The 14,242-nt window shown below is 49.8% G+C and overlaps 1 protein-coding gene across 4 annotated transcripts in view; it reads left to right on the top strand.

Moving 5' to 3' along the window:
• SEMA4B (semaphorin 4B) overlaps positions 1-14,242 on the top strand; it is a 46,842-nt gene that overhangs the window by 29,129 nt on the left and 3,471 nt on the right. For all 4 annotated transcript variants that reach the window (XM_053581884.1, XM_053581886.1, XM_053581885.1 and 1 more), the window contains exons 3-13: positions 5,583-5,746; positions 5,889-5,951; positions 8,284-8,382; positions 9,344-9,455; positions 9,729-9,842; positions 9,947-10,098; positions 11,225-11,406; positions 11,546-11,696; positions 12,477-12,687; positions 12,783-12,898; positions 13,116-13,282. In XM_053581884.1, the coding sequence (XP_053437859.1) occupies positions 5,583-5,746; positions 5,889-5,951; positions 8,284-8,382; positions 9,344-9,455; positions 9,729-9,842; positions 9,947-10,098; positions 11,225-11,406; positions 11,546-11,696; positions 12,477-12,687; positions 12,783-12,898; positions 13,116-13,282 (1,531 nt within the window). The remainder of the gene's footprint in view (positions 1-5,582; positions 5,747-5,888; positions 5,952-8,283; positions 8,383-9,343; positions 9,456-9,728; positions 9,843-9,946; positions 10,099-11,224; positions 11,407-11,545; positions 11,697-12,476; positions 12,688-12,782; positions 12,899-13,115; positions 13,283-14,242) is intronic.

Consider the following 14,242-nt stretch of genomic DNA (forward strand, 5'->3'; position numbering starts at 1 on the left):
CCATGCTGGGAAGCAAAAGGACATTATCATATGCTGGTAAGTCAAAAGCAACACTGCCTGAGGTGACATGTAAAAGAGACTGAATTGAGTGAAGTTGCTGGTGAATGAGTAGATTCTCAGACCCTATGCTTTGCCTGCGACCCCAGGCTCGGCCTGCCTACTAGTTTTCCTGTGGTAAAGGTGTACCCTTTTTATTGAACTGAGAGTGGCACTCACTTGCCTAATGGGGTGCCTTCCTACACCTGGGACACAACCCAGGGGCCTTCCCTTTGCTAGATGTCTTTTGATATTGCTTTTCCTATTGATCTTCCCCTTCCAACACTCTTTTCTCATAGGGAATTTTCCGCACTTATGACATCTAGGATGATTCAGACTGAACCCTTCTTTTAAAGTGGCAGCAAGCAAATTAGCCTTGGGGGATTCCGTTCCTGTATCAGCACATGCCTGTATATATTCCTCTAAGGGAGCATTTTGTGCTCTCAGAGGTCACAAGGCCTTTTGACCCTTGGAGTTATCATTCTCAAATGCTAAAGTTTGGAAAAGCATGTCTCTGAGCTCCGGCTGGGCAATGGCCTTATCAACTGCAGCTTTTTGTATTTTTTGTTTTTAAAGACAGAGCCTCAAGCTGTCACCCTGGGTAGAGGGCCATGGTATCACAGCTCACAGCAACCTCCAACTCCTAGGCTCAAGCGATTCTCCTGCCTCCGCCTCCCAAGTAGCTGGGACTACAGGCACCCGCCACAATGCCCAGCTATTTTTTGGTTGCAGCCGTCGTTGTTGTTTGGCAGGCCCGGGCTGGATTCGAACCTGCCAGCTCAGGTACATGTGGCTGGCGCCTTAGCCGCTTAAGCCACAGGCACCAAGCCCAGATTGCATTATCTTAATGAAAGATTTAGAGACATCTCCAGGAGCCTGAACCTTTTCCCAGGCCCTAAGACAACACAGCCTTGTCTGGACCATGGCTATGTCATCGTACTGAAGTTGATTCGGAATCCCCAGCCACTGACCAGACCCATTGAGCTGTTCTGATGCTTACAGGGACTCCTCTTTGCTGGTTTTGGCCACTCATCAGGTCAGCCTTCTCCTTCCATCAGGTTTTGAACTAAATATAAATACTGTCCAGATTCAAGAACAGTTCTAGCTATCATGTCCCAGTCATAAGGAATAAGTCGCTGCTCTCGTGCAAGTCCCTGTAACAGACCTCTGGAAAACGGGGATTGCATACCATACTATGTTATGGTCTGTTTGAAATCTTTTAGAACCGCAGAAGTGATCATATGGTGATCAAAACATTGGCCCCCACTTTGCGAGTGTTGCGGATCAGGAGAAATCAGTGACTGTAACTGGAAAAAGCCCCAAAGTGTCTTCCCACTTAAAGTCACCGGTTTTACCCCCTTCTAATACAGCCTTCATAACAAGTTACAGGCAGTTCATTCACATAGAGAGGTGCTGAGGACAAGATTGGGTGCTCTAGGTTGGCATTTCCAACTGTGAGACTATTCAGTCTTCCAATTGTTTGATCTGAGCGGCCATAATGGCCACAGAGGTAATTTCTTGCTTATTCATGTCTGTATCATATACTTCCTCCCCTGAGGAAGGGCCAGAAAAATTTCCATATGCTCCTGGTTCCCAGTTCTCCTTAGGTTCAGATTCCCACTGAAGCTAACTATTCTCCTCATCTTCAAATTCTTCTTGAACATCACCTTCTTCCTCAGTTTCTAATTCTTGTGACTCCTGAAACAGGACGTTACCTATTGTTTTCTTAAAATATCTTTGCTTATTAATTACCAAAGGCCTCACTTATTACGAGAGAGGTTCCCTTGATTTTAGATTGGCCAAAGGTCCCACTTGTCCTGAGCTGAGTTTCCCTTTGGACTTCCTCCCACTGTCTGCCAAGGCTTCACTTATTTCCAAGTGTCCCTTTCCCCTTCCATCCACGTCCCTGGTGTCCTGTTGTGTCCTGCCAGATCCTGCTGGATATACCAGATGTTGCAACCCCTAAGGCCCTGGTCTCTATGGCCACAGGAAGGAACCAGGTGCAACGCGGATTAGAAGTACAAGCTTGCAGGAGGTAGGCTAACCTTGAATGCAGGGTAGCCATGAGCAACCTCCGCAGTAGCCTTTTATTTATTGAGATGGTACACGGCAGGTGAGGGGAGTACTAGACAATCACTGTGTGCTTAAGGATTGCTGCTGGTTTGGGCTTTTTCTCCACATGGAACACCTGCGGATGAGCTGCCCAAGGGTCCACCCCCAAGCTGCAAATCATCTTGCTCAGAGGTCATTTGGCTCTACAACCTCCCCTTACCATACAATGTGAGGAATGCCTCTGGGACCCTGTCTTCCTGTTGATTGAGGATCCTGGGTCTCAGCAAACTGGGAAGCTCCACCCAAGGGCTTTCTCCAGCAACAACTGTTGGGTGAAAAGCTGAGCTTTCCCCCCAGCAAGGCTGGTGTGTGTCCTCTTGGACGGGGAGGACAAAGCAACTTCATTTCTTCTTTGGCCACTGGGAGGCCCTGCAGGAGCCCTGCGGCCTGTAGCTGCATGAAGGCCTGACGACCTGCCAGGGGAAGATGTTTCCTTTTGATGTGTGTTCTTTTTGCTCCTGAGTTTAATGCTTTCTTTTCTTTGTTTCCTTGCCCTTTGTGGAACCAGGTGAGGGGTATGTAAATAAATACACTTGACATGTAAACACACATGAAGTCATTCTCGAAGCTGCTTAGTTGGGCATGTTGCACTTTTTTCTTACTCAGCTTCATGACACTGTGTGTTGGAGGGAGTCATAACTGGCTGGTCAGCCAGGGTATGCCCTAAGGTGGTCAGGTGGCTACTTTTTTGCTTGTTTTTCTGTTCTCATCAGCTGCTTAGAATTTTTTTTTTTTTAAAGACTTTTTATTTATTTATTTGCAGTTTCTGGCCGGGGCTGGGTTTGAACACACCACCTCTGGCATATGGAGCTGGCGCCCTAGCCCTTTGAGCCACAGGCACCACCCAGCTGCTTAGAATTTTTAAAATAATTTCTCTCCAAAACATTAGTTATGGGGTGGTGCCTGTGGCTCAGTGAGTAGGGCACCGGCCCCATATACCAAGGGTGGCAGGTTCGAATCTGGCCTCAGCCAAACTGCAACAAAAAATAGCCGGGCCTTGTGGCGGGTGTCTGTAGTCCAGCTACTCGGGAGGCTGAGGCAGAGAATTGCCTAAGCCCAAGAGCTAGAGGTTGTTGTGAGCTGTGACATCACAGCACTCTACCAGGGCAAACATAGTGAGACTCTGTCTCTTAAAAAAAAAAAAAAAAAAATTAGTTACTCAAAGCATAACCAGTACTCTACTGAGTGCATTTCTTTCTTTGAATTTATATCTTTCACATTATGTAGTCAATAGAACCCAAATCCTAGTGATAGAATCCAAAAATGATAACAAGCGAAAAGGAAAGAAATTACCTATCCTACCAAAGATTGCACTTTTCAATAATTTGTCATATATCCTTCTGAGTTTTTTCTTTTTCTTTCTTTTTTGATACAGAGTCTCGCTTTGTTGCCCTTGGTAGAGTGCTGTGGTGTCATAGCTCACAGTGACCTCAAACTCCTGGGCTTAAGCGATTCTCTTGCCTCAGCCTCCCAAGTAGCTGGAACTACAGGTGCCAGCCACAACGCCAGCTATTTTTAAAGATGAGGTCTCACTGTGGCTCAGGCTGATCTCAAACTGGTGAGCTCAGGCTATACACCCTCCACTCCCAGAGTGCTAGGATTACAGGCATGAGCCACCTTGCTGGGCTCCTTCTGAGTTTTTTCTATGTTCATATTTTTTCCACAAAAAATGGAATCTGACCATATATAACATTTATTTTATAATCCTCATTTTCACTTAATGGTGGATAATTAATGTTTTTCCTTGTTATTATATATACTGCAACAATAAAAGGTATTTAAAATATGTATCAAGGATACATGCATTTTTTTTTAAGTATAGTATAGTTTATCATAAAAAGCGAAAACTGTCTTAGTTGTCCCCAGCCCTTGGCCTAGTTAAAAGGGGTAATTTTTAGGCCTAATGCAGTGGCTGTCACCTATAATCCCAGTACTCTGGGAGGTTGAGGCAGGAGGATCCCTTGAGCTCTGGAGTTGAGACCAGTATGAGCAAGAGTGAAACCCCATCTCTACTCAAAATAGAAACACTAGCTGGGTGTTGTGGTGGGCACCTGTAGTCCCAGCTACTCGGGAAGCTGAGGCAAGAGGATTGCTTGAGCCCAGGAGTCTGAGGTTGTTATGAACTAGGCTGAGGGCACAGTACTCTAGCATGGGTGGCAGAGCATGACTCTCAAAAAAACAAAAATAAAAGGGACAACTTTTAATCATCCAGTGTTCTTGCTCTGTTGTTTCCTCCATTTCCTAAGTGAGCTGTGTACACTGCTGTTCCTTGGCTTATTTGGCTCCCTGACTTGGTGAAAAGTGTAAGGCTTCTGTCTCTTGCAGCACCCTTCCTACCTCCTCCCAACACATGCAGCCGCTATACTGTGCAAATCCTTTATTGAGTGGCTTTGCAACTTAAATAACACATATAAACTTCTGCTCCTCTGTTTCTTATTCCATTGACCGTTCTTGCTCTCAAGTGAAGATATCACTTTCCCCCTCACCCATGATATCTGTCTGTCCTATATTTACATCTCTGGGGACAATTCTGTCTCATACCTGTCAGTCTCCCCCGATTAACTGTGGGGAGCTGCTCAGCCTGCAGATCACTGCCCAGCATCTGCATTACTCCATGAGCATAAATTGTGGTCACCTTAGGGCCAAGTAGTGGGCAGCGCTTACATATCCTTCCCTTTGGGTCTAATGTCACCCAAAGGAAACTGTTAAATGTATTTTCCTTTCTTACTATTTTTTGCTTAAAAATCACCACTGTATATTTTAGTTTGCTTCATATTCTGACCATGCCTTTCTTGCCTATTTTTCAGGAGTTTCTGATAAAGCATTTTCATCAGCTGCATAGTGTAGTGTCTGTCCATTGGATAGGAAATCATAATTTATTTTCACCCAGTCTCCTAAGGCTGGACTGACTCTCCTTTTTTTTCACTAATGTGAATGGTGCTGCAGTTAATGTTCCATGTACCATGTACATTTCTGTGCATTGTTTTTTTGTTTTGAGACAGCCTCACGCTGTCACCCTGGGTAGGATGCTATGGCATCACAGCTCACAGCAACCTCCAATTCCTGGGCTCAAGCGAGTCTCCAGCCTCTACCTCCCAAGTAGCTGGGACTACAGGTGCCCACCACAACACCTGGCTATTTTTTGGTTGCAACCGTCATTGTTGTTTGGCAGGCCCAGGCTGGATTCAAACCCGCCAGCTCAGGTTTATGTGGCTGGCGCCTTAGCCGCTTGAGCCACAGGCACCGAGCCTCTGTGCATTATTTTTACCTAGTGTCTGCAAGTTCAGGAATGCTGTTACCCTTTAAACCTGACCCTCTTCCCCCGAGCCTATGCCACCCACCCATTGTCTTACTGACTTGCCTTCAGTTAAACTGGTCTGTTCTAGAAGTTGGTGTAAGAGATTCCCAGGTAACATCCATCTTCATCTCCCTAGGATCTGAAGAGCGGCCAGTCCTCAGATTTGAAGCTCAAAATGTCTCCAACTACACAGCCCTCCTGCTGAGCAGGGACGGTGGGACTCTGTACGTGGGTGCCCGAGAGGCCCTCTTTGCACTTAGCAGCAACTGTAGCTTCCTGCAGGGCAGGGAGTACCAGGAGGTAGGAGGGGTTGCCTGGGGCAGCCTGGGCTGGGCAGAGGATGGCAAAGGGAAGATGGATGGGAAGCTTGAGGATAGGGGTGGAGGGAGGCTCAGCAGATCATTCATCCTGCATACTTACCTTTCCCTTTCTCACTCCACAGTTGCAGTGGAGTGCAGATGCAGAGAGGAAACAGCAGTGCAGCTTCAAGGGCAAGGACCCACAGGTGAGGCAGCACCTGTAGGCCAGCTAGGCTGCAGGAGGGGTAGAGGACAGAGGCAGGAGTTGGGAGCACAAATAGACTTCTGAGATGGCCAGACCTGGGTTTGACTCCCAGCCCTATATTTACTTATTTATTTTTATTTATTTATTTATTTGTTTATTTTATTTTATTTTGAGACAGAGTCTCTCTGTGTCACCCCCTCGGTAGAGTGCTGTGGTGTTACAGCTCACAGCAACCTCCAGCTCTTGGGCTTAAGCAATTCTTTTGCCTCAGTCTCCTTAGTATCTGGGACTATAGGCATCGCCACAACACCTAGCTATTTTTTGGTTGCAGTTGTCATTGTTGTTGAGTAGGCCTGGGCCAGGCTCAAACCCGCCAGCCTCAATTTATGTGGTAGGTGCCCTACTCACTGAGCTACAGGCACTGAGCCTATTTTTTATATATTTTTGAGACAGAGTCTCACTATGTCACCCAGGCTAGAGTACTGTGGCATCACAGCTCACAGCAACCTCAAACTCCTAAGTTCAAGCAATCCTTTTGCCTCCAGAGTAGCTGGGACTGCAGGTGCCCACCACAATGCCTGGCTCATATTTCTGTTTTTAGTAAAGATGGGGTCTTGCTCTTGTTAAGGCAGTTCTCGAACTCCTGACCTCAGGTAATCCACTTGTCTTTACCTCCCATAGCGCTAGGATTATAGGGATGAGCTACTGCTCCTGGCCCGCAGCCCTCTTCTTTATTTTTTATTTTTATTTATTTTTATTTTTTGAGACAGAGTCTTACTATGTCACCCTTGATAGAGTGCTATGGCGTCACAGCTCCAGCAACCCAAAACTCTGACTCTCTTGCCTTAGCCTCCCGAGTAGCTGGGACTACAGGTGCCTGCCACAACACCCAGCTATTTTTTGGTTGCAGTTGTCATTGTTGTTTAGCAGGCCAGGGCCAGGCTCAAAGCTGCCAGTCTCCATGTATGTGGCTGGCACCCTACTCACTGAGCTATGTGCGCCAAGCCCTTATTCTTATTATATCTAAGATCTTGGAGCTAGATTCACTTTTCTAAGCCTGAGTGTAACCACCTGTAAGATGGGGATAATGGTGCTTGGATTACTGGGCTTACAAGGAGGATTCAGTGAACCAAAGTATAAAGCAGTTGGCACATAGTAAACATCAGGTTGCAGTTTGAGCAATGGTTGAGTGGCACGAAAGATGGTCCCAGCAGCTCTGACAGTCTGGTTGGGTTTTGGACAAACCATTAGATGGGGTAGATCCAATCCAGGGCTGTCCTGGAGGACTCCCCACCATTCCCAGAGGGTTCCTGGTCCCGGGTGCAGCAGGTGGCAGCTAAGGTGACAGCAAAAGAACTCTGGACTCAGAGCCAAGACACAGGCTTGAGTTCTGACCGCCATCCATTATTCAGTTAACACTGACAGAGTACTTGCTCTGTGTCTGTGCTCAGGTAGGCACTGATTTAATTGCGAAAAAGAAAAACCAGTTTAATCAATCAGTTTAAAAGGTGATCAGTAAGAGGTGAGTGGTCAGGTTATACTTCATTAAAAAAGTGATGTTTGAGTCAAGCAACAGGAGGTTGGAAAGGAGCTGTGGGTCTCACTCTGAGTGAGGTTGGGGAGTAAGTGGAGGGCTGAGTTCATCTGTGTTCTAAGACGGTCACTGTGGCCACCGTGGTAGAAAGTAGCCTCCAAATACAAGGACAGGGAGACAGTCCATTGAGTGGTGAGAGATGGCAGTGGCTCACACCTGGGGGATGCAGAACAGAGAAGTGGTCGGATTCCAGCCATGTTTTGAAATGGAGCTACTAGGAGTTCTCGAAGGAAAGGTGAGGGGCATGACCTACAGGAGTCAGCAGGGGTGACTCTGAGGGTTAGGGCCCCAGCGATGGAGGTGGAAAGATCCCAGGAGGACAGTGGTTTGGGAATGATGGGAGCCCTACTGGAGACACCTGTCAGACACCTCCGCAGAGGCGCACAAGTCTAGGCCTGCGGCTCACTGAGTGCTTCCACAGTACCAGGCCACCACCTCCCCAGGTTAGTTGGGGGGGACCTGTGATTTTCACTGGGCTTCTGAAGATAACTCTTGCCTTCGGTTAAACTGGCCTATTCCAGAAGTTGGGGCCCAACTCAGGGGACTCTATGCCCTTACCTCCCAGACAAGGACCTGTGCAGCACATGCATGGTCTACTCTGCCCAGAGCCCCTGGGTTCTCACTTGGTCTTGGAGCAGAGTCCCATCTTCCTGCCCAGCCTGGGCTAATCGGGAGGGCTGGGTAGTGCTCCCTGGTGTGCTCAGGCCTGGGCTAGATGTCCTCACCCTTTTCCCACTAGCGTGACTGTCAAAACTATGTCAAGATCCTTCTGCCACTCAACAGCAGTCACCTGTTCACCTGCGGCACAGCAGCCTTCAGCCCCGTGTGCACCTACATCGTAAGTGCCCTTCCTTAGATCTGGGGTGCATCTGGAGTTGGCCTGGGAACTGTTCCTCTTTCTGCTCCAGGGAGCTGCTCTTTCACACAGACCCCTGATGAAAGACAGAGCCAAGGGGAACTCTCTAGGTCAGTGGTTCTCAGCCTTCCTAATGCCACGACCCTTTAATACAGTTCCTCATGTTCTGGTGACCCCCAACCATAAAATTATTTTCATTGCTACTTCATAACTGTAATTTTGCTACTGTTATGAATCATAATGTAAATATCTGATATACAGGATGTATTTTCATTGTTACAGAGGAGTCCTGACCCACAGGTTGAGAACTGCTGCTCTAGGTAGTGCTAGATCTGAGTATCCTGAGGCTATCACCCTGGCACCTAGCCCAGTCCCGACAGCTGGGGTCTGCCTGCAGGGCAGGGGCTGCTATCACACTAGTCCGGAGGTCTCTTGCTGCCTCCAGCTTCCCTGCCCTACCCTCTCATTCTCTTGTCTGCCCTTGTACACACCCAGCAGAAGTATGGAGTGGCATTTGAGGTTGTGGATTGGACCCCCAGCCTTGGAGTCAGACACCCCTGGGTTTGGGCTGTGCTGTTGTGCCTGCCTCTACTATTTTTTTTTTTTTTTTTTTTTTGGAGACAGAGTCTCAAGCTGTCACCCTGGGTAGAGTGCGATGGCATCATAGCTCACAGCAGCCTCCAACTCTTGGGTTCAAGCTATCCTCTTGCCTCAGTTTTTCTTGTCACCTTCTAAGCCTCACCCCTTCCACCAAATGGGGTTGATAATGCCAGCCACGTCAGGTCGCTGGGAAGACAGTGCAGCAACTGTATCCTGGGTGCTGGGTGAGGGGATGGCCCCTCCAACACCTGCTTCCTTCTTATCCATACTCCTTGCCTGCAGAGCTGTCTTCTTTCCTCATTCCTTGGCACACCCCTGAGCCCACCTGTCTACTCCCCTGCAGAATGTGGAGAATTTCACTCTGGCAAAGGACGAGGCAGGGAATGTCCTCCTGGAAGATGGCAAGGGTCGTTGTCCATTTGATCCCAATTTCAAGTCCACGGCCCTAGTGGTTGGTGAGTACTGGGGGAATTATGGACTCATGGAGGCTCCATTTGGGGGAAGGCAGGGACACAGAGCTAGTCCCAGGCCTGAGCTGGTGAGTCTGTGCCAGGCTAATTCCCAGGGGTTCAGAGTGGTCATGGCCTTGGGCTTTACTTTTCCAAGTTCCTGCTTCCTGCTCTGTGTACCACAGGCCAGATAGGCAGTGCTGGGGTCGCTCTGGGCCCTAAGAACAGAGAAGGGGCTATGCCAAGGCAGCCATTCCCACGGGAATGTTCTCTTGGCAGATGGCGAGCTCTATACTGGGACAGTCAGCAGCTTTCAGGGGAATGACCCAGCCATCTCCCGGAGCCAGAGCCTCCGGCCCACCAAGACTGAGAGCTCCCTCAACTGGCTACAAGGTGAAGTCCTCCTGCCACCCACTCAGTGGCAGTCACGGGGATTCTGGGGAGATACACTGTCCCTGGGTTCCTGGGCTGACTGAGCTCCCCACTGGCCCCTACAGACCCAGCCTTTGTGGCCTCAGCCTACATTCCTGAGAGCTTGGGCAGCTTGCAAGGTGACGATGACAAGATCTACTTCTTCTTCAGCGAGACTGGCCAGGAGTTTGAGTTCTTTGAGAGCACCATTGTGTCCCGTATTGCCCGCATCTGCAAGGTGAGGAGATGGGCCATCAAGGCAGCCACCCCAGGGGCCCTGAAGGCTCTATGACTACAGGATCACCCCAATCTGTGCCTCCCCCATCCTCCAGGGAAGACCATGTAGCAAATGGCTTTTTTTTTCTTTCTTGAGACAGTCTCACTCTGCTGTCAGGGCTGGAGTGCCATGGCATCATAGCTCACAGCAGCCTCCAATTCCTGAACTCAGGTGATCCTCCTGCCTCAGCCTCCCAAGTAGCTGGGACTACAGCTGTCTACCACCATACCTGGCTACTTTTTTTGTTTTGCTTTAATTTATTGTAAAGATGGGGTCTTACTATTACCCAGGCTGGTGTTGGAACTCCTGGCCTCAAGTGAACCTCCTGCTTTGAACTCCCAGAGTGCTGGGATTATAGGCATGAGCCACTGTGCCTGACCATTCTTTCCTGTTAAATTAAAACATATCTTCTTTGCTTTCTTTAAAAATTTGAAAATACAGAAATGTACACACCAAAACCACTTGAAAGATAAGGCAGTGGTGTAGGACTGTGCTTAAAAGCACAGACTTGGAGCAGACTGCCTAGGTTCAAACACTGGCATTGAACGCTAGTCATGCCATGCTAGTCATGGCATCTTGGGCCAGTCCCTTACCCTCTTGGTTGAGCAGATTTCTCATCTGTTAAATGGGAACGAGAACACCAACCTTGGAGTAGTTAATCCTTGTAAAGCTCTTAGAGGTGTGGTAGCCAGTGACTAAAGTAATGCTTTTGTAACCCCACCACAAGAAGGGGTCGCTGCTGACATTTTAGAGTGTCCCTTTCTGATGTCTCCTTTGTGCATGTGTGGCTACATGTGTTTGTGCTGCTAGCTCCCTTGCAGATGTGAGTGGTGTCATGTCCTTCAGCTTCCTTGTTTGTGCAGCCATAAAACATGGATGCCTTTCCATGTTTAGAGGACTCTGTGCAGCCCAGATTTCTTGCTGGTCCGTGGTGAGGAGTACCTCCTGGTGGGACATGTACAGTGTCTCCACGATTGACTTTAGATGGAACTAGATCTGGCTTTCGATGGTGTCTGTGTCAGCTGCTGGTGGGGAGTGGTTCCATCCCCAGCTGGTCCTAAGACCACCCGTCCCCTCCTCTCTCTAGGGTGACGAGGGTGGAGAGCGGGTGCTGCAGCAGCGCTGGACATCCTTCCTCAAGGCCCAGCTGCTGTGCTCCCGGCCTGACGACGGCTTCCCATTCAATGTGCTGCAGGACGTCTTCACGCTCAGCCCCAGCCCCCAGGACTGGCGTGACACCCTTTTCTATGGGGTCTTCACTTCCCAGTGGTAGAGCCCCCGGGATCTAGCTGAGGATGGGAGCTTGAAGTACAATTGGGACAGCAGCCCAGGAGCTGGTCTTAAAGTCCAGCTGACTTCATCCTGAGCCCCCAGGGCTCCCGAATTGATCTGGCTGTTTCCTTTGCAGGCACAGGGGGACCACAGAGGGCTCTGCCATCTGTGTCTTCACAATGAAGGATGTGCAGAGGGTCTTCAATGGCCTCTACAAGGAGGTGAATCGTGAGACACAGCAGTGGTACACTGTGACCCACCCGGCACCTATACCCCGGCCCGGTGCGGTGAGTACTGGCTGCTGGCTTCCTGCATGCCTTGGGCAAATCACTTGGCTTCTGTGAATCTGTTTTATCATCTTTATAATGGGGACATAAGCCCAGGCCTGCTTGCCTTCCTGGGTTAGACATGACAGTGATTGTCAGGTTCCTTCAGTCCTGTCTCAAGCTAGGTGGGTATTACGCTGCTAGAATTGTCCCTTCACTTGTGAAGTATCTGTATGACCAGGTCTTGGAGAAACAGTCCTTCTCTGAAAGCAGACCATGAGAAAGGATGTGAGTGCCAGTGGTTTATTTGGGAGGTGATGCCAGGATACCGCGTGAAGAACCAGGATGGTTAAGGGAAGAAAGAGAGGGTGTGTCTGAGTCACTATTGTTATGAGCAGTGGGGGCCCTGAGAGATATCCGGGTAGGGGGGCACCATCTCAGAGCTTCAGGAAACTGTAGGTCACATGGGAACTGGCTGAAGACAGCCTCCTGTCTGCTGCTCTAGTGCAGTTCACTCAGCCAGGGCATCCTGAGCATGGCAAAAGGGTGCTAAGGAGAAGGAAGTGTGGCCCCAGTTCTCGAGGCCTATATGTGCACAACAGTGGAGGACGGTCAGAAGCCCAGCGAGGAAGCCCTCCAAGCCCTGGCTTCCCCACACCCTGGGCTCTGCCTATGGGCCTTCAGATCAGCTAGCTCTGCAGAGCTTAGGAGATATGCCTGAGCTCCCGGGGGACAGATGGCACTAACCCTTTCATGCTAGCTGCCCTGCAGAGCTGGCCTCACTGTCACCTTCTCCTGTAGTGCATCACCAACAGTGTCCGGGAAAGGAAGATCAACTCATCTCTGCAGCTCCCAGACCGCGTGCTGAACTTTCTCAAGGACCACTTCCTGATGGACGGGCAGGTCCGCAGCCACCTGCTACTGCTTCAACTGCAGGCCCGCTACCAGCGCATAGCCGTACATCGTGTCCCTGGCCTGCACCACACCTACGATGTCCTCTTCCTAGGCACCAGTGAGTGGCTGTAGTGGCAGGGTGGGGAGAAGGCGTGTGGCTGGTGGGTCTCGAGTGGCAGCCCCACCAGACCCTGAGTCTTGTGCATGTTTCAGGTGACGGCCGACTCCACAAGGCAGTGAGCGTGGGCCACAGGGTGCACATTGTTGAGGAGCTCCAAATCTTCTCACCAGGACAGCCTGTGCAGAACCTGCTCCTGGACACCCACAGGGTGAGCAGGTGACGGGAGTGTCTAGGCAGTATGCTTGGTGGGGGTGCCTCTTCATCCCCACCCAGCTTTTTCTTCCTTGCTGAGCAAGATGGGAAGACACAGCCTGCAGAAAGTGGGATGACAGGCCTGCTGGGGATGGCAGTGGGTGGTACATAGGGATAGTGGTGGTCCTGGCTGTCCAAGCCTGCCTCTCAGCCCCCTGCATCTGGCTGTGCAGGGCCTGCTGTATGCTGCCTCATACTCAGGTGTGGTCCAGGTGCCTGTGGCCAACTGCAGCCTGTACCAAAGCTGTGGGGATTGCCTCCTCGCCCGTGACCCCTACTGTGCGTGGGGTGGCTCCAGCTGCCGGCATGTCAGCCTCTACCAGCCTGAGCTGGCCTCTAGGTAAGCCCCCTAAAGGTCCTTTCCCCTGTTGATCTTGATACTAAGCTGCAGAGCACCTGCCTAGGCCTCTGTGGGCTGGCACAGAACCTCTTGTCCACCCACTGTCTGAGCACAGTTATTAGCTAGCTCCTCTGCTTACTCTCACAAGTGTTGTGGTTCAGACTGTAAATTAAATATTTGCCTTTGCTTCTTGTAAAGTGTGGACACTATTTGTTAAAGATAAAATGTCACAGCTTTGAGAAGCCTTGCTGGAGAATGTAGGCTGGCATGTAAACGAGTTTTAGAACAGCAGGACTATAGATCAGTCCATTAAGAAGAAACTTGTTGGGCAGCGCCTATGGCTCAGTGGGTAGGGTGCTGGCCCCATATACCGAGGGTGGCGGGTTCAAACCCAGCCCCGGCCAAACTGCAGCAAATAAATAGCCGGGCGTTGTGGCGGGCGCCTGTAGTCCTAGCTACTCAGGAGGCTGAGGCAAGAGAATCACCCAAGCCCAGGAGTTGGAGGTTGCTGTGAGCTGTGATATTACAGCACTCTACCAAGGGTGACAAAGTGGGACACTATCTCTACAAAAAGCAAAAAGAAGAAGAAACCTGTTAAAAATTGGTTTCAGGCCGGGCAGTGGGCTCATGCCTATAATCCCAGCACTCTGAGAGGCCAAGGTGAGTGGATCACCTGAGCTCAGGAGTTTGAGACTACCCGAGCAAGAGCAAGGCCCTGTCTCTAAAAATAACTGGGCATTGTGGTAGGCGCCTGCAGTGCCCAGGGAGGCACTTGGGAGGCTGAGGCAGGAAGATCACTTGAGCCTAAGAGTTTGAAGTTGCTGTGAGCTAAGACGCCATGTTGCTGTGAGCTAAGACGCCATGGCACTGTACTGAGGGTGACAAAAGTGAGACTCTGTCTAAAAAAAAAAAAAAGGAAAGAAATTGGTTTCAGAATAACCTATTCCATTTATAAAATAT

This window comes from Nycticebus coucang, chromosome 2 (assembly GCF_027406575.1).
Source record: "Nycticebus coucang isolate mNycCou1 chromosome 2, mNycCou1.pri, whole genome shotgun sequence".
Classification (NCBI taxonomy): Eukaryota; Metazoa; Chordata; class Mammalia; order Primates; family Lorisidae; genus Nycticebus; species Nycticebus coucang.